The 25,748-nt window shown below is 36.1% G+C and overlaps 3 protein-coding genes across 8 annotated transcripts; 1 reads left to right on the top strand and 2 right to left on the bottom strand.

Moving 5' to 3' along the window:
- Positions 1-1,204: 1,204 nt before the first annotated feature.
- LOC110804986 (protein FRIGIDA-ESSENTIAL 1) lies at positions 1,205-25,095 on the bottom strand. 6 transcript variants are annotated; one of them, XR_008924301.1, is made up of 7 exons: positions 24,279-25,095; positions 19,798-20,203; positions 19,458-19,684; positions 18,137-19,374; positions 15,141-15,226; positions 14,894-14,955; positions 1,267-1,342 (listed from the first exon to the last, which is right to left on the bottom strand). XR_008924301.1 is itself a non-coding variant. In XM_056833340.1 (6 exons), the coding sequence occupies exons 1-5, from the start codon at positions 24,961-24,963 to the stop codon at positions 15,158-15,160; spliced, it is 2,625 nt and encodes an 874-aa protein (XP_056689318.1). In that variant the 5' UTR covers positions 24,964-25,095; the 3' UTR covers positions 1,205-1,342; positions 15,141-15,157. The 6 variants fall into 6 exon arrangements, 3 of the variants coding, with proteins under 3 accessions (XP_056689318.1, XP_056689319.1, XP_021866274.2); XR_008924302.1 differs by having other exon boundaries at positions 19,458-19,675; positions 24,279-25,092; XR_008924303.1 differs by lacking the exon at positions 14,894-14,955 and adding an exon at positions 17,911-18,056 and having other exon boundaries at positions 1,328-1,342; positions 24,279-25,092.
- LOC130463055 (uncharacterized) lies at positions 6,981-8,100 on the top strand. Its single transcript, XM_056832075.1, has 2 exons — positions 6,981-7,401; positions 7,661-8,100. Exons 1-2 carry the CDS (start codon positions 6,981-6,983, stop codon positions 8,098-8,100), a joined length of 861 nt encoding a protein of 286 aa, XP_056688053.1.
- LOC130463054 (uncharacterized) lies at positions 9,823-12,865 on the bottom strand. The gene is made up of 4 exons (XM_056832074.1): positions 12,669-12,865; positions 12,399-12,457; positions 11,370-12,330; positions 9,823-10,093 (listed from the first exon to the last, which is right to left on the bottom strand). The coding sequence occupies exons 1-4, from the start codon at positions 12,863-12,865 to the stop codon at positions 9,823-9,825; spliced, it is 1,488 nt and encodes a 495-aa protein (XP_056688052.1).
- Positions 25,096-25,748: the final 653 nt, after the last annotated feature.

Genomic DNA, 25,748 nt, shown 5'->3' with positions numbered 1-25,748 from the left:
TTTTCTTTGATCTTTTAATTTTAATTTGTTTTTACCGACGCTTTGCCACTCTAGCTAATGTTAATACTATGGTCGATATTTGGTACAATTTTATAAATATCTATGGAGAATATTTACATTACTTGAATAAATTTATAATATGGTTGAATAAATTTTAGAATATGGTTGAAAATTTAGAACATGTTTGAATAATTTAAGAACATGCTTTAATTTAGAATATGAGCTTAAAAATTTAGAACATGGTGAATAAATTGAGAAACATGAGCTTTTGCTAAAGTTAACATGTGAAAGAGTTTGAAACTCATACTAATTGATGAAAGATATTTTATAGGGTGATATGTATATTACGAAATATCTTCCTCACTGGTATCATGTAACGAGATTGTCAAGAAAACACCACATTTTAATAATATGGAACTCGTAAGTCGTAACACACTGACAAAAGACAATATTTTCTTTGTTTTAACAGTATTTAACCTTTCAAATTGATAGTGATTTGTGTGATGATTCAGTGATTAAGTGACAAAGAGATAATGTGATTTGTTGATGATTCAGTGATTAAGTGAATTACTCACTCCGTCCCTAAAAGATTGCTTCAAATATTTTTGTTTACTTTATTAAGAATTTGGCATATTCAAAAGCAAATTGTTAGGTAAATTTTTATTTTAGTTAGATAAAATAATTACATGTGAGAAAAATAAAATACTGCGAGGACCATAAACCAAATAAGAACATCTATTTTATGGTATATGGACAAATAAGAACATTTATTTTGTGGTATATGAGACAATCTTTTAGCGAAGGATAAAATAGACGTTAAAAGTTCAGATAGGCAAGATCCATAGTTGGTGGTACGTCTTTGTCTCGGCATGTTTTATCTTCCTTGAATGCATTATTGCAAATTCTTTGTCATGTGAACTTTGTCTTCACTTCAGCAGAACTCTTCAGATAGAATTTCCTTGAGCAAATCTCTCGTCTTTACAACTAGTACTAACCTACAGAGTAGCCTTTATCGCGGTTTCAATAATTCTCTAGATACCCCGCGTTTTCAATAATTCACAGGGATTCTGGAAGTTTTTAGAAATACTACTGAGTGTCTCCATCCAAAAAACTGGTAACTAAACATGAATTTTTCAAAAGGAAAAGAAAATTCAAATTTACACTTACACTTTTATAACAGAGTTTCCAAAGCTAAGACACAAACTTTAGAGAAATGTAGAGCTACCATGCTTTTCTGCCCAAAACCCCTCTTATATGAACAAAGTACTGAAGTGGTTAAAAGCATTGAGTGCCTCGCCGTGGTAGTCTCTATTAACAATTTAACATTGTCTTCTGTCAAGTGCTGCATAAGTTCATGTTCATCCACCATATTAGAAAATAAAATGAGCAAATACAAATCAAATAACTTAGACATCATCTTATCCTTAAACAACTGCCACGCCGTAACAAGATCTCATATCTAAAACATGGTTTTCAATGGTCCAACACAGAAACACATGGAGCATCGAATAACATGAGAAAACTTTGAAGTTTAAAGAAACCGACCTTATCAACCAACTTCGATTAATCAATGGATTAGACAATATCCTCAATACCGTGAACCTCTATCAGCAACAGAATGAGAAACCGAACCCACCTCTGAGTAAAGCTAGCAGTTGATCTGAACTTTCAATGTAGGTAGCTAAGTTGCCTTGAGATATTTCACTCTTAAAATCAGAGCTAGGATGCACAATCCTAATTTGTAACAGAACTCAGTTAAATACTCAGAGTCCTACACAGTTATTACCGCGTACCCAGCTAAGTTCCACAGTTCTCATCCAGCTAGCCCAAGGTATACATACCCACATCCAAACCATGCATCTAAGAAAAGACAACCGCCAATTTATCTAGTTTGTTATAAAAAAGCCAATAGGGAACCAACCATTAGTCCGTCACCCATACCATAATAGTAGAAACCAGAGTAAGCCTCTACTTTGAGTAAAACCTTCTTCCTGAAAGTAACTTCTCTTACTAACTTTTTTCCAAGAAAACAGCCTATCAATAATGGAGAAAGTCCAAAGCTATTTACCATGGTTATCAGTGTTACACCAAAGATATACCAAGGTTGATGCTTTCTCCATAGACATACTCACTATGCTTTTCTAAACTGAAAGTGGTAGCATGACTAAAGTATAAGTTACCATTTAGAGAAGGTAGATGAGCAGCTACCTCTAAGACATGATTTTCGAACGATAACGAACTAGGCTGAATAAGAATACAGGAATTTTCAGTCCTTTGCTCTAACCGTTGAGCTACCTGAACCACTTTCCTAAAGTCTGTTTTCTTCATCGATAAAGAACAACACACTACGCCTTTAGCATGTAGCAGGCAAGGGGAGAGGGGATCTAAAAGAATAGTAGACCCAGTCTCATGATTCTCCATTAATCACATTTTAGATAAAATCAAGAGTCAACTCAGACAACCGCTCATGAAATTTAATGTTTCTCATAACACCAAATATAGGACATCCCATGAAATAGTAAATTCTGCTTAATGTCTAATAACGGGGTACAAGGCTTCTTCCCTTACTACCAAAACTCAACATATCCATCACTTAAGAAGCAGCAAGCACATTATTTTGGAAAAATTAGATCAGGAATACACAACACAGCATGCATTTCAGCTGGCTAATCTTGAGGGTGAATGTAATAAGAAAAGAGATGCATGTCCGAAGGCATCACAAGATCATTTAAAAATTTAAGCCAAACCAATCAAATACCAATATTTTGAAGAACGAGGAAGACTTAATGCCAGGGGCCGCTCATAAGGACATATTTGATTAACTGCCATCTATGCTGGCATTTTAAAATATCCTAGTTAGTAAAAAAAAATCTGCATCTGAATTGCATCTATGCATAATCAATAATAGTCAGTATAGAAATCCAATAATCAAACAAAAAACAACCAAGTTCAAATTATGAACTTACCTTGGACTTCGTACTTTGAAAAATAAGATGTGCTTGAAAGTGGAAGACCAAAAAGAAACAATGAATCATTTAATTTGCTCAAGAGCCATGTACCTTTAACTAGTGTAAGAAATCAAACCCCCTTAATCAATTGGGTGTCAATATTAGACCATTAGCTCAATTCTAGTTGATATTAAGATGCACAATATTTTCTTCTATTGGGTAAGAAATGAACACAAAACCTCCACAAGTGCGACAAACCAATCTATCCTAGACTATTGGGCTATTGGCATCCCCGTAAGTCACCACATAAGGTGTAAGCCCTACAAAATGAACCCAGGGATTTTGGAGCAATTTCCGGCAAAATTGCTTAAAGATGTCGAAATTCCCAAAATACGCCTCTTTTATATATACTTTCCACTTTACCGTCTACATCGACAATAATTTTTGATTTTTTTCCAAAGTCCTATACTAAACCGCTAACTGAATCTGCGGTTAAAGAACAAACTGCCGACTCAAATGGCGGTTTACCACTTACTCCAGCTCCTAATTCAACTAAGAAATTTTGGATTTAACCTCAGCAAATCATGATACGTGTTAAAGAGAAAAATAAAAGGTGTGTCAATTTGCCAAACCAACTTGTTCTTAACTTCGTCTAGTTCCTAAAAGCTACTACTAAATTCTTCTACTTGTTCATTTCAGTACTACCACTAATTAAAAATCTTGAAGTTTCTATTCTAAGATTTCAAGCCAATTTCATGTTCAATTTTCAATTAATTGTATGGGGAAAAAATAAGGGAAAAAGGTAGAAATTTAAAGAATTTCATTGACCCACATTCTCTCCCCTACTGGTATAGACAAATTTTACCCCAAAAACCAGCAATTCCATACAATATCATACATCTTTTAAAAAGAAAGAAAATAGGGCTCAATTTATTGATTGGGTGGTGCAGAGGCGAATCTACGGGACAAAGACTGTTATCGGAGGCGAGGGGTGGCTGGTGAGAGGAGGTGGTAAGCAGGCTGTTGCCGGACAGGTGGGTGAGAAGCAGTGAGGGATTGTATAGAGTTGTCTCCTTTGAGGAAGAAGGAAATTGCTCTGTTTTTTTCTTATTAAAATCCTCCCCCAATTAACCGCTAACTGAATTAGCGGTGCACAAACCCAATACCGCTAACTGAGTCATTAAAAAAATGGTCGGTCTAATTGCTGATGTGGACGGTAGATTAGGAATTATAAAAAAAAAAGGACATATTTTGGGAATTTCGACATCTTTAAACATTATGTTCGGAAATCGCTCGGGATTTTGAGAAACAATTTGTTGTTGTTCCATAAATGTCCATACTCTTTCAAATACAAGTTCTAGATAACTATTCATGCTCAAGAACAAATATAGAAATTTAACAAATTCAATTCTTCGGCCATCCAACTGGATGTCATTTTAGTCCACATTCTCATATTGGTATAGCTCCATCAGATGGTGGACATATCACATAAGCATGGAATCAGATGAGTAGATAACTCAAGTCTTAAATCTCACTCCAAACTGCACCCTCTCAAATCTCAATGTGAAAGCTTGAAAAGCCAACTGAGAGAGTGACTAGTAGATGCTTCTTTTTCAAATAATTAAAAGACAAACTAGGCTCTTTGAATGCCCAAGGTAGCTAAAGCATCAAGCATAAGTGTTACCTAATTCTCTAATCACCCTACGGACAATGAACCGATTAAGCAAATTATAACATAATGGTACAATTTCAGTCTAATTTTAGCAAACAAGGTAGCAAATTGCGAACCTGTACCCAATCTCATGCTTGCGAATCAGGTAACAGTGAACATAACCCTCAGTTATTAGTAAACCATTTCCAATATTTTATGCTATATGCACATAGCGACATGGAGACATCAAGCATGAGTAATTTATTTCACCAAATCATTCCCAATGTTTTAAAGTACAAAGCCAAAACTTCATCCATTGGGCTCCCGTAGTCTGTTAATACAATTTGTTAATACCAGTCTTATATGCACGCGATGCGTGCGAATATAAAAAAATCGATTTGTGTTGTTACATTTAAACCTGAAATAACATTTAAAAAATAAATGCGATGGGTGCGAATATAAGAAACATATAAGTTAGATTGAGCCGAACGCATATAAACAGATTGATTAAAATGGTAAGAATTTATTTAAGGGGCTAGATTGATTAAAGTGCTTTTCTTATTGGAAAGGTTATCATTATATTCTTTGTTATATAAGTGTGGAGGGTATTTTAATAATCCAAGGGGGACACCAAAAGCGGATTTACTAAAATAACCTCACCTCTTCACTTATATAATAGAAATAAAAACTACATTGTTTAAAGCTTTCATTCTTTTCAGAGCGATTTCCTTCAATATTGCTTGAAGATCCTTAAATTCCCAAAATACGCTACATTATCACTAATTTCCTACCCTACCGTCCACGTCAGCGTTAAAACTGGTCTAATTTTTTTTTTAAATCAACCGGCGCTAAACCGCCAACTGAAATAGCGATTGACCCACGTAAACCGCTATTTCAATTAGCGATATAACGTTAAACGAACCGTCATTTCACTTGGCAGTTCACTTCCAGACCCAAATAATCCATCCCTCCCTCTCCCGCCTTGTCATGTGCCTGTCTCACACGGTTGTTTCGGTCCGGCGGTGAACAACGCTGAATTTCGCCACACCACTCACCGATCGTCATCTATTTCTCTCCCCTTGCTGTTGCCTCACACGTATGCCGCCGACCACCTCTTGCGGTGGCTGAACGAAGGTAAAACCTTTTATTTTTTTAAATTTGAATTAAGTATGTTAGAAATTAATTATTAATTTATTAAGCATTGATATTATGTTTGGATTTGTTTGATGTCGTTATTATGAAGATTATCTTTAGGTTTGTTTCATGTTGTTATTATGAATAATTGAGATATCAATGAATACCATAGATGGTGATTTTTTTTTTTTGTTAATGTATGTCAAACCGCTAGCGATGTTACTATTCATATATTTTAAAAATAAGCGTGAAATTTGTGATTGAATTGTAGATGCTATTATGATAAACCAATTCAATTAGTTGAAGACACTAGATTATAGTAAACTATTAGTGTCATATTTGAATGTTGTTTGGTGGTTTTTATGGTTAATTATGTCATGTTTAAGAATATGAACAATTCGTGTGTTGATTAATCTTTTTTTGTTTAGAATATGGAGTTGTCAAACTATCCTCTTTATTTTCATTGGAGAGGGAAATTTTGCAAAGAAGCGGTGATGTTACATATAAAAGAGAAGAGCGAAAATTTGGGTTTGTCAATTCTCAAATGAGTTATGATGAGATTTTGAGTAAGGTTTATGATCTTATGAGATGTGACTCGAGATATGTGGAGTTGAAGCTACTAATCCAGTGATGTCCGGGTCATATGTAGTCATTCCTTTGGATGATGACAATTCTTTAAAAGCAATGTTGATTGCTATGTCACAAACACAATCAACCACAATGCAATTGTTCATCGAGCAACTTCCAAAGCAACCAGAAACTTAAACTCACTTGGAATCCTTTCATGAAATGGATTCATTGACGAATCAATTTTCCTACTTGCCCTTGACAAATCAAAGTAGGGTAGCGGGTTCATTCACAAGAATGCTTACTGATGAACAATATGCTAGTGAACACATTTCAGAGCTCACTTCTCCAACTCAAACACCACATGTGGAAGCTACAAATGGAGATCCATCTATGATAGCTTAAAATTCTCTAGATCAAATTTGTGTTGATTTTTTTTGAGATGAAATGGTTGGGGTGGATAGTGATGTTGATGAAGATACACAAATGCTAATGACAAATCTATAAGAGACAGCGCTCCATTATAAGTTTTCAACAATGTTGCAGAGTTGGATCCGATTTTGCTTCTGATTTTGCTTGATTCTTACAAGACTTGGTCCAACAACGACTCTTTTGATTCGTTGGCACAATTGAATGACATACTCAAATCTTATACCATAGCTAAAAATCATTCATTTAAGATGTTGGAGACTGAGCCCACAAAATACGTAGTTGAGTGGAAAAGAAAGAGTTCATGCAAATGCTCATGGAGGTTACGTGCAATCAAGGATCCTTGTCTTGCGTCATTCAGAATTGTGAGGTATAATGGACCTCATGCAAGTAATTGTGTGGGTGACATAAACTCAATCGATCATCATCTTTTCTCCTCTGATTTTGTATGCAGTGTGATAAAAGATCTTATTCGTGCCGATCCTTTGAAAATCCATACTATTGTGCAAGGGGTGAAAGACAAGTTTCAGTATACCATCACTTACAAGAGAGCTTGGTCAGCGAAACAAAAGGCAATTGCAAGCATTTTTGGTGATTGGGAGAAATCTTACAAAAGATTGCCTAATTACATGCAAACAATAAAAGAGTCTACAGGAACCGTCGTGGAACGGTGTACGTTGCCTTCTAATGAAGATCCTTCCGTTCACATTTTTTTAGAGTGTTTTATTCAAGCCTTCCATCGAGGGTTTTAAGCATTGTCGACCCCTAATCACCATAGATGGAACTCATCTATATGGTAAGTACAAGGGTACGTTACTCATAACCATGAGTACAAATGCGAATTTTCAATTGTTCCCTCTTTCTTTTGCTATTGTTGAAAATGAAAATGGTGAAAGTTGAAAATGGTTCATGAAATGCATTCGGCATTTAGTTACTCAGAGAGAAGGTTTGTGTGTCATTTCTGATAGACAAGCAAGAATTTTGCAAACAATGAATGAGGTCAATAGTGGGTGGGAGGAGCCACGTTCCCACTATCGATTTTGTACTTGTTACCTTGCCTTTAATGTCAACACACGGTTCAAGAATGCTTATGTGAAGAAACTTTTCGGAAAAGCCGCAGATGTTCGACAAAGAAAGAAGTTTGATTACTACTTGGGAAGAGTCGGTGAATTGAATGTTGAAGGATTGTATGTCATTTCTGATAGACATGTAGGAATTTTGCAAACAATGAATGAGGTCAATAGTGGGTGGGAGGAGCCGCGTTGCCACCATCGATTTTGTACTCGTCACCTTGCCTCTAATGTCAACACTCAGTTTAAGAATGCTTATGTGAAGAACCTTTTCGGAAAAGCCGCAGATGCTCGACAATGAAAGAAGTTTGATTACTACTTGGGAAAAATTGGTGAATTGAATGTTAAAGCATGTCAATACTTGATGGATATTTCTTCTCATAGGTGGTCGATCCACCATGATGGTGGTTTTATAAATGACGTGAAAACCACAAACATGGCTGAAGCTTTTAATGGGTGATGAAAGGTTCTCGTTGTTTGCCAATAGCCGCCCTTGTTAGGATAACGTTTTACCGAGGAAACTCCTACTTTGTTACAAGGCGAGGTTGGGGTAAAAGGAGAATTAAAGAAGGCCATGATTTCGTTGAGAAAGCTACAACAACAATTGAAATGAACATGGCAAAATCTGGTGATCAGGAGGTCAAACCTTTGATCATGAGATGGGGCTATTTGAGTTTACAACTGGACAAGGAGTCAGGACTGTTAACCTTGTAGCCAGAACTTGCAATTGTGAGAAATTAATAATCTATAAGTTGTCATGCTCCCATATGCTTGCGGTTTGTCTTTTTCGCAACTTATCTTATGCCGATTTTGTTGATCTTTTCTTTACCACTGTCGAGTATAGGCAAACATACTCGAGGATCTTTAATCCACTTCCTGATGTTCCTTATTGGTCTTCTTATACGGGGGTGAGAAGAGTTGCTGACGCTCGTAAACGGCGTGGTGTGGGACGCCCAAAGTCGACTCAATTCCCTAATGAGATGGATTCGAGTGCTCGACCCAGTGTCAATGTAAAATCATGTAGCATTTGTCGAAAACAAGGGCATACTAAGAAAACTTGTGCAGCTAGGGGTAGTGTTGGATCATCGGTGTAATAAACTCTGTTTATGTTCTAAGTTTAATTTTTGTGCATATATTTCTTTTTGTTAAGCTTTTACTAATTCTAATACACTTATTATCAGGTCTCATCGAGCAGATGATCCATCTCAGCCCACATGATACTTCAGTTTTGACGTTGCAGGCGGAGCATAGGAGTGAGGATGTTTGGGGAGGGGGTATGAACAGACTTTTGACGTGTACGGAGGACGTGTTTGGTTTAGGAGATTGGGTGATACATGATTGGTTTAGGTGAATTTAGGTTATTTTAGATTATTCATTCCTAAACTAATAAATCAACGAATTATTTGAGTAAGGTAAGATATTTAATATATGTGTCTCTTTTTTATGGTCAAGTGCATTCATATAGTAAGAGAGTCCACTAGTTGTATGGCTAGATGAAAAGTAAACCCTAAGCCAACTAACAAAACAAAACAAGTAAAGGGTTAATAAAACAATCAAATGAAAACAAATGAATTGATTAACGAAATAGTTACCTGCATACTAAGGGGTCCACTCCACGCTCATGTTGAGTACCAAGAATAGATGGATCGTCGTCGTCCTAAATAGGATGCTCAGGGTCGTGAGGTGGAGGATCGCAAACTCTCGGAATCCTCGGACAACCAATGTGAATATGCTCCCATGACCATAATTGCATAAGTATAAGTGGACCACCAGTGTCACGGGCTCGTCTACGAGAGGCTCGACACATCTGTCGATACAAATAAGCAAGGGTCGCACTCCCCAGATGTATGTCTCAGCTCTACCCATGTCGCGAATCAATGGCAAATAGATGAGTTGCACGACATCACCACTCTTATCAACAAACAAAATGGACCCCATAAGTGCAAGAATATAGGCTCGGCTAAGTCTCTCAACAACAATATCAGCAGCGTCATGAGCGGGGCCTTGACTGAATTGGCATCAACTAAGTCATCTTCAGTGATGAGCCCTGGAGAACAAGTTTTGCATCATCAACAGGCTCTAGTCGTATCCCTAACAACTCCTCGACTAAATCTGCCCCACATCCCACTTTGAGCCCCAACAAAACATCTACCTCCTGTAGAGTAACATTAGCCTCACCACCAAATGAAAAGTGTGTCTCCTGTCTCCATCTCTCGATCAATGCAGTGATCAAATACTTATCTAACTCTAATCCACCACCAACCAATCTATGTACACCGTAGAACCCTGCCAGCCTAACAAAGTGCAAAACTCGATCATGTATCACCCAATCTCCTAAACCAAACACGTGCTCCAGACACGTCAAAAGTCTGTCCATACCCCCTCCCTAAACATCCTCACTCCTATGCTCCGCCCGCAACGTCAAAACTGCAGTATCACGTGGGCCGAGATGGATCATCTGCTCGATGAGACCCGAAAAATAAGTTTATTAGAATTAATAAAATCTTAACAAAGAGAAATATATGCACAAAAATTAAACTTAGAGCATAAACAGAGTTTATTTACACCGATAATCCAACACTACCCCTAGCTGCACAAGTTTTCTTATTATACTCTTATTTTCGCCAAATGCTACATGATTTTACATTGACACTGCGTAGAGCACTCGAATCCATATCATTAGGGAATCGAGTCGACTTTGGGCGTCCAAAACCACGCCGTTTACGAAAGTCAGCAACTATACTCACCCCCGTATAAGGAGACCAATAGGGAACATCAGAAAGTAGATGAAAGATCCTCAATTATGTTTGCTTATACTCGACAGTGGTAAAGAAAGGATCAACAAAATCAGCATAAGATAAGTTGTGAAAACGACAAACCGCACGCACATGGGAGCATAGCAACTTGTAGATTTTTAATTTCTCACAAATGCAAGTTCTGGCTACAAGGTTAACAGTGTGTGCGATACCACCTTTACCCGAAGCCCTGACTCCTCGTCCAGTTGTAACCTCAAATAGCCCCATCTCATGATCAAAGGGCTTTGACCTCGTGATCACCAGATTTTGCCATGTTCATTTCAATTGTTGTTGTGGCCTTCTCAACGAATCATGGCCTTCTTCAATTCTCCTTTTACCACAACCTTGTCTTGTAACAAAGTAGGAGTTCACTCGGCAAAGCGTCATCCTAACAAGGGCGACTATTGGCAAACAACGAGCACCTTTCATCACCCATTAAAGGTTTAGGCCATGTTTGTGGTTTTCACACCATATCTAAAACCACCATCATGGTGGATCGACCACTGATAAGAAGAAATATCCATCAAGTACTAACGAGGTTCAACATTCAATTCACCGACTCTTCCCAAGTAGTAATCAAACTTCTTTCTTTGTCGAACATCTGCGGCTTTTCCGAAAAGTTTCTTCACATAAGCATTCTTGAACTGTGTGTTGACATTAAAGGCAAGGTAACAAGTACAAAATCAATAGTGGGAACGTGGCTCCTCCCACCCACTATTGACCTCATTCATTGTTTGCAAAATTCTTGCATGTCTATCAGAAATGACACACAAACCTTCTCTCTGGAGTAACTAAATGCCGAATGCATTTCATGAACCATTTCCAACTTTCACCATTTTCATTTTCAACAATAGCAACAGCGAGAGGGAACAATTGAAAATTCGCATTTATACTCATAGCTATGAGTAACGTGCCCTTGTATTTACCATATAGATGAATTCCATCTATGGTGATTAGGGGTCGACAATGCTTAAAACCATCGATGGAAGGCTTGAATGCCCAAAACACTATCAAAAAAATGTGAAAGGAAGGATTTTTAGAAGGCAACGTACAAGGTTCCACGACGGTTCCTGGATTAGACTCTTTCAATGCTTGCATGTAATTAGACAACTCTTTGTAAGATTTCTCCCAATCACAAAAAATACTTGCAATAGCCATTTGTTTCGTTGACCAAGCTCTCTTATAAGTGATGGTATACTGAAACTTGTCTTTCACCGCTTGTACAATAACACGGATTTTCAAAGAAGGATCGGCACTAATAAGATCTCTCATCACATTGCATACAAAATCAGAGGAGAGTAGATGATGATCGGTTGAGTTTATGTCACCCAGACAATTACTTGCATGAGGCCCATTATACCTCACGATTCTGAATGACACAAGACAAGGATGCTTGATTGCACGTAACCTCCATGAGCATTTAGATGAACTCTTTCTTTTCCACTTAACTATGTATTTTGTGGGCTCACCCTCCAACACCTTAAATGAATGATTTGTAGCTATGGAATAAGCTTTGAGTATGTCTTTCAGTTTCTCCAGCGAATCAAACTCTTGCCCAATAGCAAATTCACCATCGAAAAAGTCGTTGTTGGACCAAGTCCTACAAGAATCAAGCAACATAGGATCCAACTCTGCAACATTGTTGAAAACTTGTGATGAAGCGCTTTCTCTTATAGCTTTGTCATTAGCGTTTTCAGTATCTTCATCTTCATCAACATCACTATCCACCCCAACCACTTCATCTCCAAAAAAAAATCAACACAAATTTGATCTAGAGAATCGAAAGCTATCATAGATGGATCACCATTTGTAGCTTCTACATGTGGTGTTTGAGTTGGAGAAGTGAGCTCTGAAATGTGTTCACTAGAATATTGTTCATCAGTAAGAATATTGACTCGCCCATGAATCCATTTCAGAAAAGATTCCAAGTGAGTTTGGGTTTCGGGTTGCTTTGGAAGTTGCTCGATGAACAATTACATTGTGGTTGATTGTGTTTGTGACACAGCAATTAACATTGCTTTTAAAGAATTGTCATCATGGAATGGCTACATATGACCCGGACATCATTGGATACCTCATTAGTAGCTTCAACTCCACATATCTCGAGTCACATATCATAAGATCATAAACCTTACTCAAACCCTCATCATAACTCATTTGAGAATTGACAAACCCAAATTTTCGCCCTCCTCCTTTATATGTAACAACACCGCTACTTTGCAAAATTTTCCCTCCCCAATGACAATAAAGAGGATAGTTTGACAACTCCATATTCTAAACAACAAACAATTAATCAACACACGAATTATTCATATTCTTAAACATAACATATTTAACCATAAAACCACCAAACAACATTCAAAATATGACACTAATAGTTTTCTATAATCTAGTCCTTTAGACTAATTGAATTGGTTTATCATACTAGCATCTACAATTCAATCACAAATTTCAAGTTTATTTTTAAAATAATATGAAAGTTAACATAGCTATCTCAATTACCGGTTTGCCATACATTAACAACAACAACAACAACAAAATATTCACTATCGATGGTATTTTTGCTATATTAAATATTGATAATAACACCATAAAACAAACCTAAAGATCATCTTCATAATAACGACATCAAATAAATCTAAACATAATATCAATGTTTACTAAATTAACAATTAATTTCTAACATATAAAATTTAAAGTAAAAAAAATAATAATTAGGTTTTACCTTCGTTCAGCAAGAGGTGATCGGCGGCAGATGTGTGAGGCAACAGCAAGGGGAGAGAAATAGATGACGACCGGTGAGTGGTGTGGCGAAATTCAACGTTGTCCACCGCCGGACCGGAGCAACCGTGTAAGGTAGGCACAGCGTAACACGGGAGAGAAGCAGAGGGGTTTTTTTTGCGTATTTTGAAATCAATACGAGAGGGAGGGATTGATTATTTGGGCCTGGAAGTGAACCGCCAAGTGAAATGGCGGTTCATTTAACGTTAAATCGCTAATTGAAATAGCGGTTTACTTGGGTCAACCGCTATTTTAGTTTAGTTGGCGGTTTAGCGCCGATTGATTAAAAAAAATTAGACCGATTTTAATGCTGACGTGGACGGTAGGGTGGGAAATAAGTGATAATGTAGCATTTTTTGGGAATTTAAGGATCTTCAAACAATATTGAAGGAAATCTCTCTAGTAAAAATCTAAATTGCCCTTATGTAACCTTATTAACTCTTACCTAAACTTATACCCCTTCCCTCCATAATATTTTATATTCAATTGAAGGTGATTTTTAAGGAAATGGGTCAAAATATCATATTTATACTTCTTTATGCAAGTTTTAATATGTTCACCATTCCACAAGGTAGCCTTTCCTTAAAGTTATTATCAAGTGAGATACGGACAAGTATTAACAAACTGAATTTATATAGTATGCTAGTATTTTGGGAATGCAAAAAAGAAAGGAGGCCTATTATTTAGAGACAGAGGGAGTTGTAACTTCTATATAAAATTTGTTATTCGGGTTGAAATATATTTTTATACTTTTTCTAAATTTTGTTATACAAGGTGAAAAGCAACAATTTATCACCCAAAACTATGTTGATAAGTGCCATTTTTAATGTGGGATGAAGGGAGTATTATATTGCTTCTCCAAATATCTTAAGAGAGAGAAATCCATCAATATCTTATATCTAGAGGAAAACAATCTCTGCATCAATATATATTGTCATAGCCCTCTCCACAACATTAAACAACGACACAGAAAATATAGAAAGATTTTTTACAAGTGCATATGTCGTATACGCAAAAAAATAATTTGGTCAAGAACCACTCAGACACACAAGCATAAGCCAAGCATAAGCATGATAGCTGGAGCACACTACACCAAAACTACAGCACACTACAAAACTACAGAAGTAAGACAACAGAAATGTCACTTGCAGACTTGCTCAAGGATTTAATTGAAAGCAAATAAAAGTACTCCGTATACAAGTTGTAATAACTAAAAGTTCGAAAGCATCAGAAAATATCAAAAAAAAAAAAAAAAAGAGAATCCAAATGAAGAGCACCGGTTATAAAAGCGATTCAATATTTATTTTGTTTTAAATGCTGAGAAGTTAGAACTGTATGGTATGATATTAAGGCTCTCAGTTACGAAACCTAGAGAAGATACAAAACCTAATTGCCCAATTGCAAGTATATGTTACCTGGGAGCTGGACAAGTGTGTTGACACTGAAAGTGATGTTTGTCATTAACTTGTGTCAAACATTGAAGATTTAAAATTGTAGAAGATTATAGTCAAAACTTACACAGATTTTGTTATCTTGGCATACTTTGTTTATCTACAACACGAAGGTCTAAAAAATATAACCTGTAAAAGGAAAACCAGCATAGAAGTGACATCGGGATCAATGACCTACATGATCATCTGTCTAATCAAAGGCATATGAACTTAGCAGTAGTGACAGCATGATTTACATAAAAGGAGAAACATGGATGGAGGAAATATGCTAAGAATTTTTTGGGGAAAGGGGTGTAAAGAAAAATGCAATGTACCTTGTTCCAAAAATATTTCATATGCACAAATACCAGACAGAATGAAGCTGAACAGAAGATGACATTTGATCCAAGAAATGAGTTACCTGCATATATTGATAGCAAATCATAATCAACTAGTTGAACAATTTAAAAAAAAAAAATCAATGCCATACTGCTAGCGAGGAAAAAGATAACAATGACATGAAAACCATACAACTAAACCATTTAATAGAGAGAAATAAAACATCAGTGACCACAAATTTTTGCAGAAGCATAAAATAGACTTATGTAGAAAAACAAACCCAGGTCACTCCCCCCGCCCCCAAACTAAAAGCACAATCTTCATTTTATTGCCTTTAAACAACATACAGTGAACATATAGACCAGCTCTGCTTAAAGCTAAATCTAGGAAAAGGGTGGATAGAAGCAGTGTTACGTAATTCTCTAATCACCCCACAAACCGCGAACCAAATAAAGGAATTATAACATGAAAATGGTACAATTTTGGTCTAATTAGCAAATTAGGTAGCGAATTGCGTACCCGTACCCAGTCTCATACTAGCGAATTAGGTAACAGTGAATAGAAGTGAGTTAAATGTACTCGCATTTTTTCTACAAAACCCTACACCAAGAACTCATTCATCATCATTATCATTACCCCATTGCCTCAAAGAGGCTCCCGCAAGAATCGGGGTAAGGGGGTCAGACGTACTCGACCTTACCGCTGCAATTGCAAAGAGCTTGTTTTCAATTGACCCAAAAACAATAACGGGACGACAAAGGGACAGCCATCTTCTACTTCATGGAAAGGAAACGAAGAGGTTTAAAGAGCCATTTAGATTTAGTCCATTACATCCCACAACCATTTTGACACCAAGAACTCATGTTGTCCATATGTTTTCCATTTGTGCTCGTGATTAACTTTTTTCTTTTTCCAATCAACATCCTCTTTCGCGAACTAAGTACTGCATTAAGACCATCATTCTCTTCATCTTATTTGTGTTGAACTGAAAATTACTAAACTAAAATTACTATTAACCAATATTACTAATTAAAACTTGTTTTTAATGATCAAAATTGAATTTTATTGAACTTAACTTAATATTACTAATTAAACTCGTTTTTATTTTATTAAAACTTGTTTTACTTAATATTACTTTTTTAAGTTTCGAAGAGAACATGGCCTGAATTTTGAAATAAGGTGCACATTATTTTCCTTTGTTCCTTTTTCCCAAAACATAAAAATAAATTGTATACAAACTTAGCAAACAAATCGTTTGACACTTTCTTAAGTGTTAGATCATGCTTAGATGAGTGATTGGGCATTTGGCCCGACATTATAAGATTTTGTATTTATTTAAGTGTTATTGTGAAAAATGCGTCTTTGAAAGAATTAAGCTAAAATCCTTAAATTAAGAAATAACTTTGCATACCAGCATATCAATTGTTGAGTTTGATTACTTGTCTTTCAAAGTAGTTATGGTTGCGAATAATGTTACTTTAATGGCTCGATTAGAAGTATAAGACATGAGTATATGTCAAATTGTCAGTTTGACATTTCATGAAATTTTTGTATGATATTTTCCCCAAATGAAGTGTCTAAGTATGAAATCAGTACTTGAGGTGAAATGAAGATTAGGAATAACATACTTCCTCCGTTCAAAAATACCCGCAACGTTTGTTACTTTCACACACGCCAATGCACAATTTAGATCGTCAATATCTTAAATTCTCTCCAAAAAATTATAAAAAGTTGATATTTTGAAAATACGTATCGAGACGAATCTAATAAGATCCCACATTACTATGTTTTATTTGAAATATAAATCACCAACAATAGTTAAAGTGGAATATGTGAATAGTGTAAAAATATCAAACGTTGCGAGTATTTATGAACAGAGCAAGTATTATGATATCATTAATATTTGAGTTGTAAACCTTGTAATCAATTAGTCAAAATCAAGTCACTTTGCTATTCTTTGACTTTAAACCTATGTCTCTAGATAGGTTATCAAATGAGTAACCAAACCATGTCAAAACATTACGTATGGTAATTCTACCCCATATTGATTTCGTCTTTCTACTTCATTAGCATCATCATTGAATATCCAATTGCGTCCATTATGTATTTTTTGAGTTGAAAATTTTTCTAACTCTATGTCCGCATCTGAGACGTGTCGGCCCATACCCGTATTGTTTCGCCTCTCTTATTATCATCCAATATCCAACATCCAATCGCGTCCATTATTATTTCTTGAGGTGAACATGATTGTCATTTTGTCCTCATTCGAAACATGTTGGCTCGTACTCCATCAATCATCATTCTTCCCTCTCTTCCTCTTCCTCTTCCTCTTCCTCTTCCTCTTCCTCTACTAACTCATATTCATCATGAACCTAATTTATGCCCCCCTTTTATTCCCGAACTAAACTCACATCCTTGTCCTAACTACTTCCAATTTGTTGCTTCATAAAACGTTAATCCGGTCTCAATATGCTAAAATGACCTTTGAAATGTTTGTTTTCGCAAGAATTTGCCTTCTAAAAGAAACAATAAAGCAAGCAAAAAGTAATTAATGGTGCATGCACGTTGGATACTATGCTCCTCCATTCCAAAACATTTTTCATGCATGGAAACAAGCTTTCATAAATTTAGTTTGGCCTTTCCCAAAAAGACCAAAGTACTTCAACATTATGGGGAGCATAAGTAACTACTCAAACTAAAAGAAATTCTAATGCATGAAGATGCTTAAACCTATTAGCCACCAAAGAGGGCAAAAAAAAAACCTACACTAGCATTCAATAAGTTATGGTTCTGGTTACATATTGCTACTCCACAAGAGTCTCATATATATAACTCTCAGCAAATAAGAAAACTGTACAGTAACCAAGACCAATCTTTAGCTTCTAAAATTTGCCATATTTGTCAACGTAAGCCTGCAAAAGGTGTAAATGCATGTTAGATTTGGGACACTCATTATCTCTTGATTATGTCTAACTAAATTCCAAAGTCTTACCTGAATAAGCTTTAAAATTTTAGGGCGAGAAAAAGACAGATATTGCTTAATGGACTCTGATGAATTTGGAACTTGGTTCGGTTGTAAAGTGCTCAGAATCTTGTCCTCTGCTTTTTGAACTATTACTTTATATACATCCTTGGACAGGCGGCCTTCATGCCATATTGGTTTCATCAACTCCTTCACAAACTCTATAAGAGCAGCACGAAAGTACCTTATCACCTTAGATTCTTCATCGTCTAATTCATTAGGTTGCCTGCCTTTTTCCCCCTTCAGTTCTCCGTTATATACCTTAGAGTTACCTTCATTGATGCTTCTGCTTGCTTTAAGTATAGCTTTGACACTACCAGGAACCATGGGATTCTCCTCTTCAGTCAAATTCTTATTCTGAGCATCACTAGTTGAAGTTGCAGCTGATTCTGCTTCAACAGCAGGAACAACTTTGTCATTGCCACTATAATTCTTATCCCAAGTATCAATCTTTAATCTTCTATGCAACTCAAGAGAATTCTGTTCAGAAACGCTTTTCGCGTCTTGAGTTTGACCACAAGAAGAGTGCCTAATGGATTCATGTCCAATATCAGATTGCTCAATGCTATCACGAAAAGGGTCATATGGAACATCTGAAGATCTATTTACTGGGGGTTTAAAATAGGAGGATTGAAAGGGAACAGATTGCTCCCAGTTATATGGAGCAAAAGTCGGCTTATACTTAAAAGAGAGAAGCTCATCAAGTGTATAACTTGTATCAGAAAATTTTGCTGAATCAGCTCCAGAATATAAGGGAGAGTTTCTTAGTAAAGACGTGTTTTTCCAGCTAGAGAAACGGTAAGATGGCAAAGAACTCTGAACATCCAGCGAATAGCGCCTTCGCATAGCAGCCGATTCCTCCACTAGCCTCAAGATAGAATCTGAGCCAGATGATACTCCTACTTCACTCGTTGAAGATCCAAACCTAGAGAAGAAATCAGCCCGCAGCATTGAACTGCCTTCAGCAACTGACAAGCCATTGTTATCAGATGAGTGATTATCTTTAAAAATATCTGCCTCCACCTCCCTTGGGGTGGAGATTGACCTGGAACCATCTTTACCAGAAAATGATTTCTGGGAATCAGCAGAAAAAAGGGAAGATGAACCCTTTCTCTCGAGCAAGGCAATCTTGTCTATGTCTTTATACTGACGTACGCTTTCTCCATGCTCCTTCTGACTATTCTTTCCTGCAGCATTATCTCCAAAACCTGCTAATACAGAAGTGCTCATTAGAAGCATCAAATTGCAGGAGTGTTTTAGCTACAAAAACTCCTTACAGACTTGAATATACCTTTATCAGGTCGAATCTCACTTTTGGTGAGTAGTATGTTTCCCTCTACTTGCATCGCATCTTCTTCATGATTTCTTTTATGAAGGAATCTACAAGAACTCCCTTTAATGCACCAACCTTTAGCAAAATACTCACAAATAATTGCAGGTCGCTTATTTCCATCCTCACATTCAGCCCCAGGTGACAAGCTCCTAGGCCTCACTTGGGGAAACCAAGATCTGGAAAAACTGAAGTATTAGCAATATCACATTAACTGGAGAGAGTTATAGCCACTGTTCTGATAACGAATTAACACAGCAAAAACCAGTAGATATTATTGTTAAGAATCAAATTTGCAGACCTTGAGTCCCTTTGGTCCCTGCCTGTCCTTGATGGAGAACGAAGGTCTGCCTCCTTAGAGAGTAGCTTAGACTCCTCAACATCAGTGGTCCCCACCTTATTCAGTTGATCACTGACAGCATGAGGAGCAGAAACAAGTATTGTTTGTTCCACAGGGACCTGCTTCTCTTCCACAGCATCAATTCCATTATTAGAAGGGCCAGCTATATGTTGGAACAGTTGCGGAGATTTGGAACACCCGACATCAATAGAAGAGATTCCCATTCCACTCCCATTTTGTAGGACAGGTGATGCATTCCTGTCAAGGCAGAGGACTTCTGCAGCATGGGTATGATGTAGAGCACTTGCTTCAGACTTTACACCACTTGTAGGTCCTGATCTCAAGTATACCTCATCTTGGCTACCATCTACATGAAGAAAGAATGCGAGAGGAAAAATGAATGAGGCAATCATCTTCTTCTAAAACAATTCTGAACTTCTAATTAAAATCACTTGAAACCAAATCAATTAGACAAGCCAACATGATAGTAATCATTGTAGTGCACTTGTGTGCATGTTCTTCTCCAAAAAAATCCCTCTCCCGAAAAAATTTCATCTAAAAAATGATCCACGATACAATCGTGCAATCGTAAGAGCGACACATGCTCGAAGACCAAAGTCCGAACCATTCTTCACAAAACCACAAGCTTGAGAACTCGTGATCTTCTTAGAATCGAAGACGCGAAATCTTCACAATGTTTCAATGACTTCAAACATACTTTACACCGCAACTAATGGTCTTTTTCAATTTACGGTGTATCCACAAATTTACTAATATTTGGCTTTTGATTATAATACACTAAACAAAAAATGAATAGAATCCGATCATTATGTATAAAATCAAAGAGAAATCGGAACAACCTTCAAGATTTGAAGGGTTAAGGTTATGCCTAGTTTGCCATGGCAAGACTAGGGGTGATAACTAGTCAAGGTTGGGGTAAGCTAACTCGAGTCACTCCGACTACTCAGAAATTTACACACGAGCACGTGCACCATGTGCTTGTGGAGGTTAAAACTTTACGCTTAATCGGCAGTCGTGGTAGACGTTACGGTTGCAGAATCGCTTTCATGCTCGATGTGGTAAGTTTGCGTCTTAGCGGTTATCATGGGCGGTCGCAACACAGTGATTCCCTAAGCTCATCTCAGATCGTAACTTAGCTAAGCATAGAAGTAAGGAAAATCTTTTTAGCGGCCACAACACGTTGTTGCGACCTAGATTTAATGCCCTAGGTTCACCTGGGCTTGTAAATTGACTCAAGCCTATTGAGCTCAAGTATTAAGCTTTAGTTACAATTTTCTTGACTAAACTACGTAAAAACCCGATATAGTGGTCACAACACGTTGATGCAACCTAGATTTAATGCCCTAAGATCATGTATCTTGTAAATTGGCGCAAGCTTAGTGAGCTCGAGCATTAATCTTTAATTTAATGTGTTCTCGACCTACACTAAGTTTCTAATATTTTGAGATCCTTATAAATTTTAATGTAAATATCTTATAGGCAATCTGGGTGAATAACTTACATATTCCACCAAACTCATCATATTTTTCAATCTAATTCACAAGCTTTTAGAGTCATGCTTAGTTTTACTTAACTTTGACTCATAAAATTCTTGAGTTAAATTGGTCGAGTTGAAAAAAAAACAAATTCGACTTGAAAAAAAACAAATTCGACTTATTAGCCAACAACTTGCCGCCATATCCAGGTCAAAAAGTTATACTATAGCTTATTCCAAACATGAAATTAGCATTGGATCCTCCAACAACCTCATAAAGAAGAAAAAGAAAGATATAATAGGAAAGGTAACTATGTATGCGTTTCTACTTGGCTAAGGTTTACGATTAAATCTATTTATTCTTTTCTCGTCTCTATTTTTCTTTTTTCTTCTTTGTGGCATATATTCTTTGGTTTGATCGCAAGGTATAATGGAAAGAGGTCAAAGAAGTAATAGAAAAGAATGTATTACTTATTTTTTTCTATTTCCCAAAGATATTGGATAATTTGATAACACGATTGATCCATTATTTCCTATTGATTTATCTTCTTCCTCTTCAAACTTTTAATTGTTAAAAGTAGTTGTTAGTTAAATAATTAAATTAACAATTATATAGTATCTTATTTGGCTTTTTATTTCTTTTTTTGGTTGTCATCTTTTTCCTATTTATGTATTCATCATCTTAAGATTGATTTCTTTTGTGCTTCTTCAGACTTATGTTTAGTTAAATAATCAAATTAAACATTTATGTCATACTTCATAGCACCTTATTCGGCTTTTGATTTCATTTTTTCGGTTTCTCATTCATTTCTTTTTCTCTTTATTTATAAAGAATTAATGTCCGTCTCCGCAATCCACGCCTATTTCTTGGTTAAGCTCTAGTGCTTTGTATTTTACTTTTGACCATAGTGGGTCAAATACAAATATTTCAAGGACATGTGAAGGTATCATTACCACTATGACTAGATTAATGTCCAAAATCTTTTAACATAGGAGAGTTTCTAGATCGTTAGTTAAATGATTAAAATCATTAAATTAACAATAAGTATATCACAAGATCTTTTTCCTTTTTTATTTCTTTTAAGTTTCTAGTTTCTTTGTTTTATATTCTTGGTTTATAATTAGTGAATCCCTCCATAAAAACAAAAAAATAGTTATGATTCCCTATATTAGGTAATCATGGCATGGCAAAGACTGGGACATGTATGATATACCTATCCTTTCACACACGCCACATGTCCAGGTATTTTTACCACAATACCCCTACACATGAAGTCCTTTTAAATAAACATGGCTAAGAAAAAGCATTTTGTAAAGGTTTATCACCATGGGACATAGATTGATAGCCAAGAAATCCGTAATCATTATGGTAATTCAAGTGTATAAACCAATTTAAGAATACTACATCCAACACATTGCCTTCATAATATTAGAAAATACGGATCCAAATTATAAAATTGAATCAAATTCTATATATAAACCAAATGGTCTTGATTGTTGCAGGACATATAATGAATAGGAACACAATGCACTCTAGTACACTTGAAAAGATAGCGAAAATATACTTGCCACTTGTCTAAAATAGAGCACAAAACTAGAACACAAGAAAAATACACCATTGAGGCCTTAGAAACAAACAATAGATAACCATTGATAGCCTCCCATGTGAAATCCACCCCACTTTCTCTATTTACTTATTCTATCTCCATCACATCCTGTTTCTCTTACAATTTCTGCAATTTCTCTGATTATCGATAATCAATGGATGACTTATGCTACTAAAGAAGGAGGTTAGCTATTTGGGAAAGAGGGGAAATAAGGCAGAGAAACCATGAATTTAAGTTTATGTTTTTTCATCATTGTAATTCCCACATATAAATGTAATTGTGAGGGATAACTTCTTCAAAGTCATCAAAGTAAAATTTTGGCTATAAAATTAAACAATATTTCAAATTCAACCTTCAAAGGTCAAAGAAATGAACTTTGGCTAACTTCGGGTGCCCAAATGAATCTCCAAGTTTAGGAATTTGAACAAAATCTAAACATCAAAGGCATAGTGTCCCCAAATAAAAAACCAACATGCCCTAAAATTGAAAGGGTAAGGCAAAATACGTCAACATATGAGATCTATATAGAATTCAATGACACTTTTTTACCGTTAAAAGTGTTAAAACTTAAGGTGTCATTTATGACGATCACACAACCAAGAAACAACATGACGAGTTGCCACTCTTGTCGACATAATTTAGATTCTTTTTCTCACGCCCAATCCCCTCGCTAGTTCACAACATCGTTGTTTCAAAAGGAAACAAGTGCAATCATCTTCCTAACTTTGTTAACAACAAGTAAACTCAATTGAATCCAAACGCCATTACCACTTATCACTCAACTCCATCACAGAAATTCAATTTTAAGGAAACTTGGTCCAATTGCATCTCTTCCCAAACAAGTAAACATCATAGCTTCGCGGTACTAAGATACTCAATCGCTTCACTTATCCAAAACTTCTTCTCCTATAACAACCAGCCAAGAAAATCATAAATGCCATGATCTGTTCTTAAATTTCATAGCGAATCTACTGCCTGAAGTCACTTTAGATTGATCAATGCCTAAAATTGGAGAATTTAGCATGATATTGTAGATCCAAGCAGAACACTTCAGGTAGCTTCTATAATCTGCTCTAAACATTAGAAGGACCCTTTACTTGACGAGATGGTTCGAAAGCTCCTTCCTTTACTTAATACGACAGCCAAACAGATCTCCAGAAAATCCCAAATTGTACCCACTCAAGGTCAAAAAACTCATCTACTTAACCAAATATGTATGAACATCATCAAACATGCATGCAAAGCAAAATTAGAGATGATCCACAAAGAATTAAAATACACCAAACCTAAAATCGGTAATAATAAATCCCAATAAAGTAAAGAAATTGGAGAGAACAAACCGTTACACTGATCATCTGCACCGATCAGGACAGACGAATCCGATGGCGCGATTTCCATTGCAACATCATTCATCTCCGCTGCTCCCTCGTCGTCATCGCCATCGTTCTCGGCTTGCGCCATTGTTGCATCTCCTTCCCCCAATTTTACACCCTCTTCCGCCATTGTTGCATCTCCTTCCCCCAATTTCACATCTTTTACTGCAATTGCTGCATCTCCCTCATCCAATTCCGCATCTTCATCCACTATTGGTTCATACTCATCATCATCCGTAACCTCTTCTTCAACTTCCTCGTATTCCTCAACCTCCTCGTATTCTTCTTCTTCAACCTCCTCTTCCTCCTCCTCGTCCCCTTCCTCTTCCTGCCCCTCGACAACTTCGTCCGCTTCCGCCATTGTTACTTCTTCCGCAACCTCTTCTTCTTCGACCTCTTCTTCGACTTCTTCTTCAACCTCTTCGTATTCTTCGACTTCTTCTTCAACCTCTTCATATTCTTCGACTTCTTCTTCGACCTCTTCCTCTACCTCTTCTTCAACCTCTTCTTCGACCTCTTCGTATTCTTCAACCTCCTCTTCTTCTTCGACTTCTTCTTCGACTTCTTCTTCGACTTCTTCATATTCTTCTTCTTCCTCCTCTTCTTCTAAATGATCGCCATTGTTGCTGCGGTGAGAATCGGAGGAAGGCATCGGCAGCCCTGTGTTTAGGAGAAGGAAAGAGTGATAGACTGGAATGTTAGGTGAATAGCATCATCATCAATCGTGATCATCGTATTTATAAGATAAAATCATTAGGTTTACACGATAACACGCCTCAATTGTGAATTTCATCGACTATTAATTTCTTTGAGAAAAACAACAATATTGGGAAAGCGAGATTTTTATTTTATTTACTAGATTAGATCCCTAAATTCCTTACATGTAAGAGTATTTGAAAATTATTATTCAATTATTTCTTTTATAAAATACGTGTTAATGCATGGGATGTGTATAGACACGTAGAGTTAGAAATAAAATAAAGATCACAAGTTTTTATTTACAAAGGTTGTACAATAAATATTGTACACCAGAATAAAAGTTAACTCAAAATGCTTAAAAGTTAAGCTTATATACGTAAAAGTTATTTATTTTTAAGTGATTTTTTTTAATCATTTTAATAAAACTTATTTCTTCAAAATCACTAATAATGTATAAAATTAATCATTTAACCCTTTAAAATATTTATCTAACAACTTCTTTTTTCCTAATATAAAAGTTAATCAAAATTATGGTAAAGTTACAAAAAAATGAGTAAAAGTTATTTTGGTGTACAATAAATTTATTGTACACCTTGTGCGCGCAAGACCATTTGAATAAAGATATACTTTGTATAACGTTAAACCATTGTTTGAATCGAACACTTACAAACAACCCTTGTTTTATTGATTCATTCAACAATTTACAACCATGAACCCCCTATTTTATTTTATTGATAG

Source organism: Spinacia oleracea, chromosome 6, assembly GCF_020520425.1.
Source record: "Spinacia oleracea cultivar Varoflay chromosome 6, BTI_SOV_V1, whole genome shotgun sequence".
Classification (NCBI taxonomy): Eukaryota; Viridiplantae; Streptophyta; class Magnoliopsida; order Caryophyllales; family Amaranthaceae; genus Spinacia; species Spinacia oleracea.
This window is presented reverse-complemented; position numbering and strand designations above follow the sequence as displayed.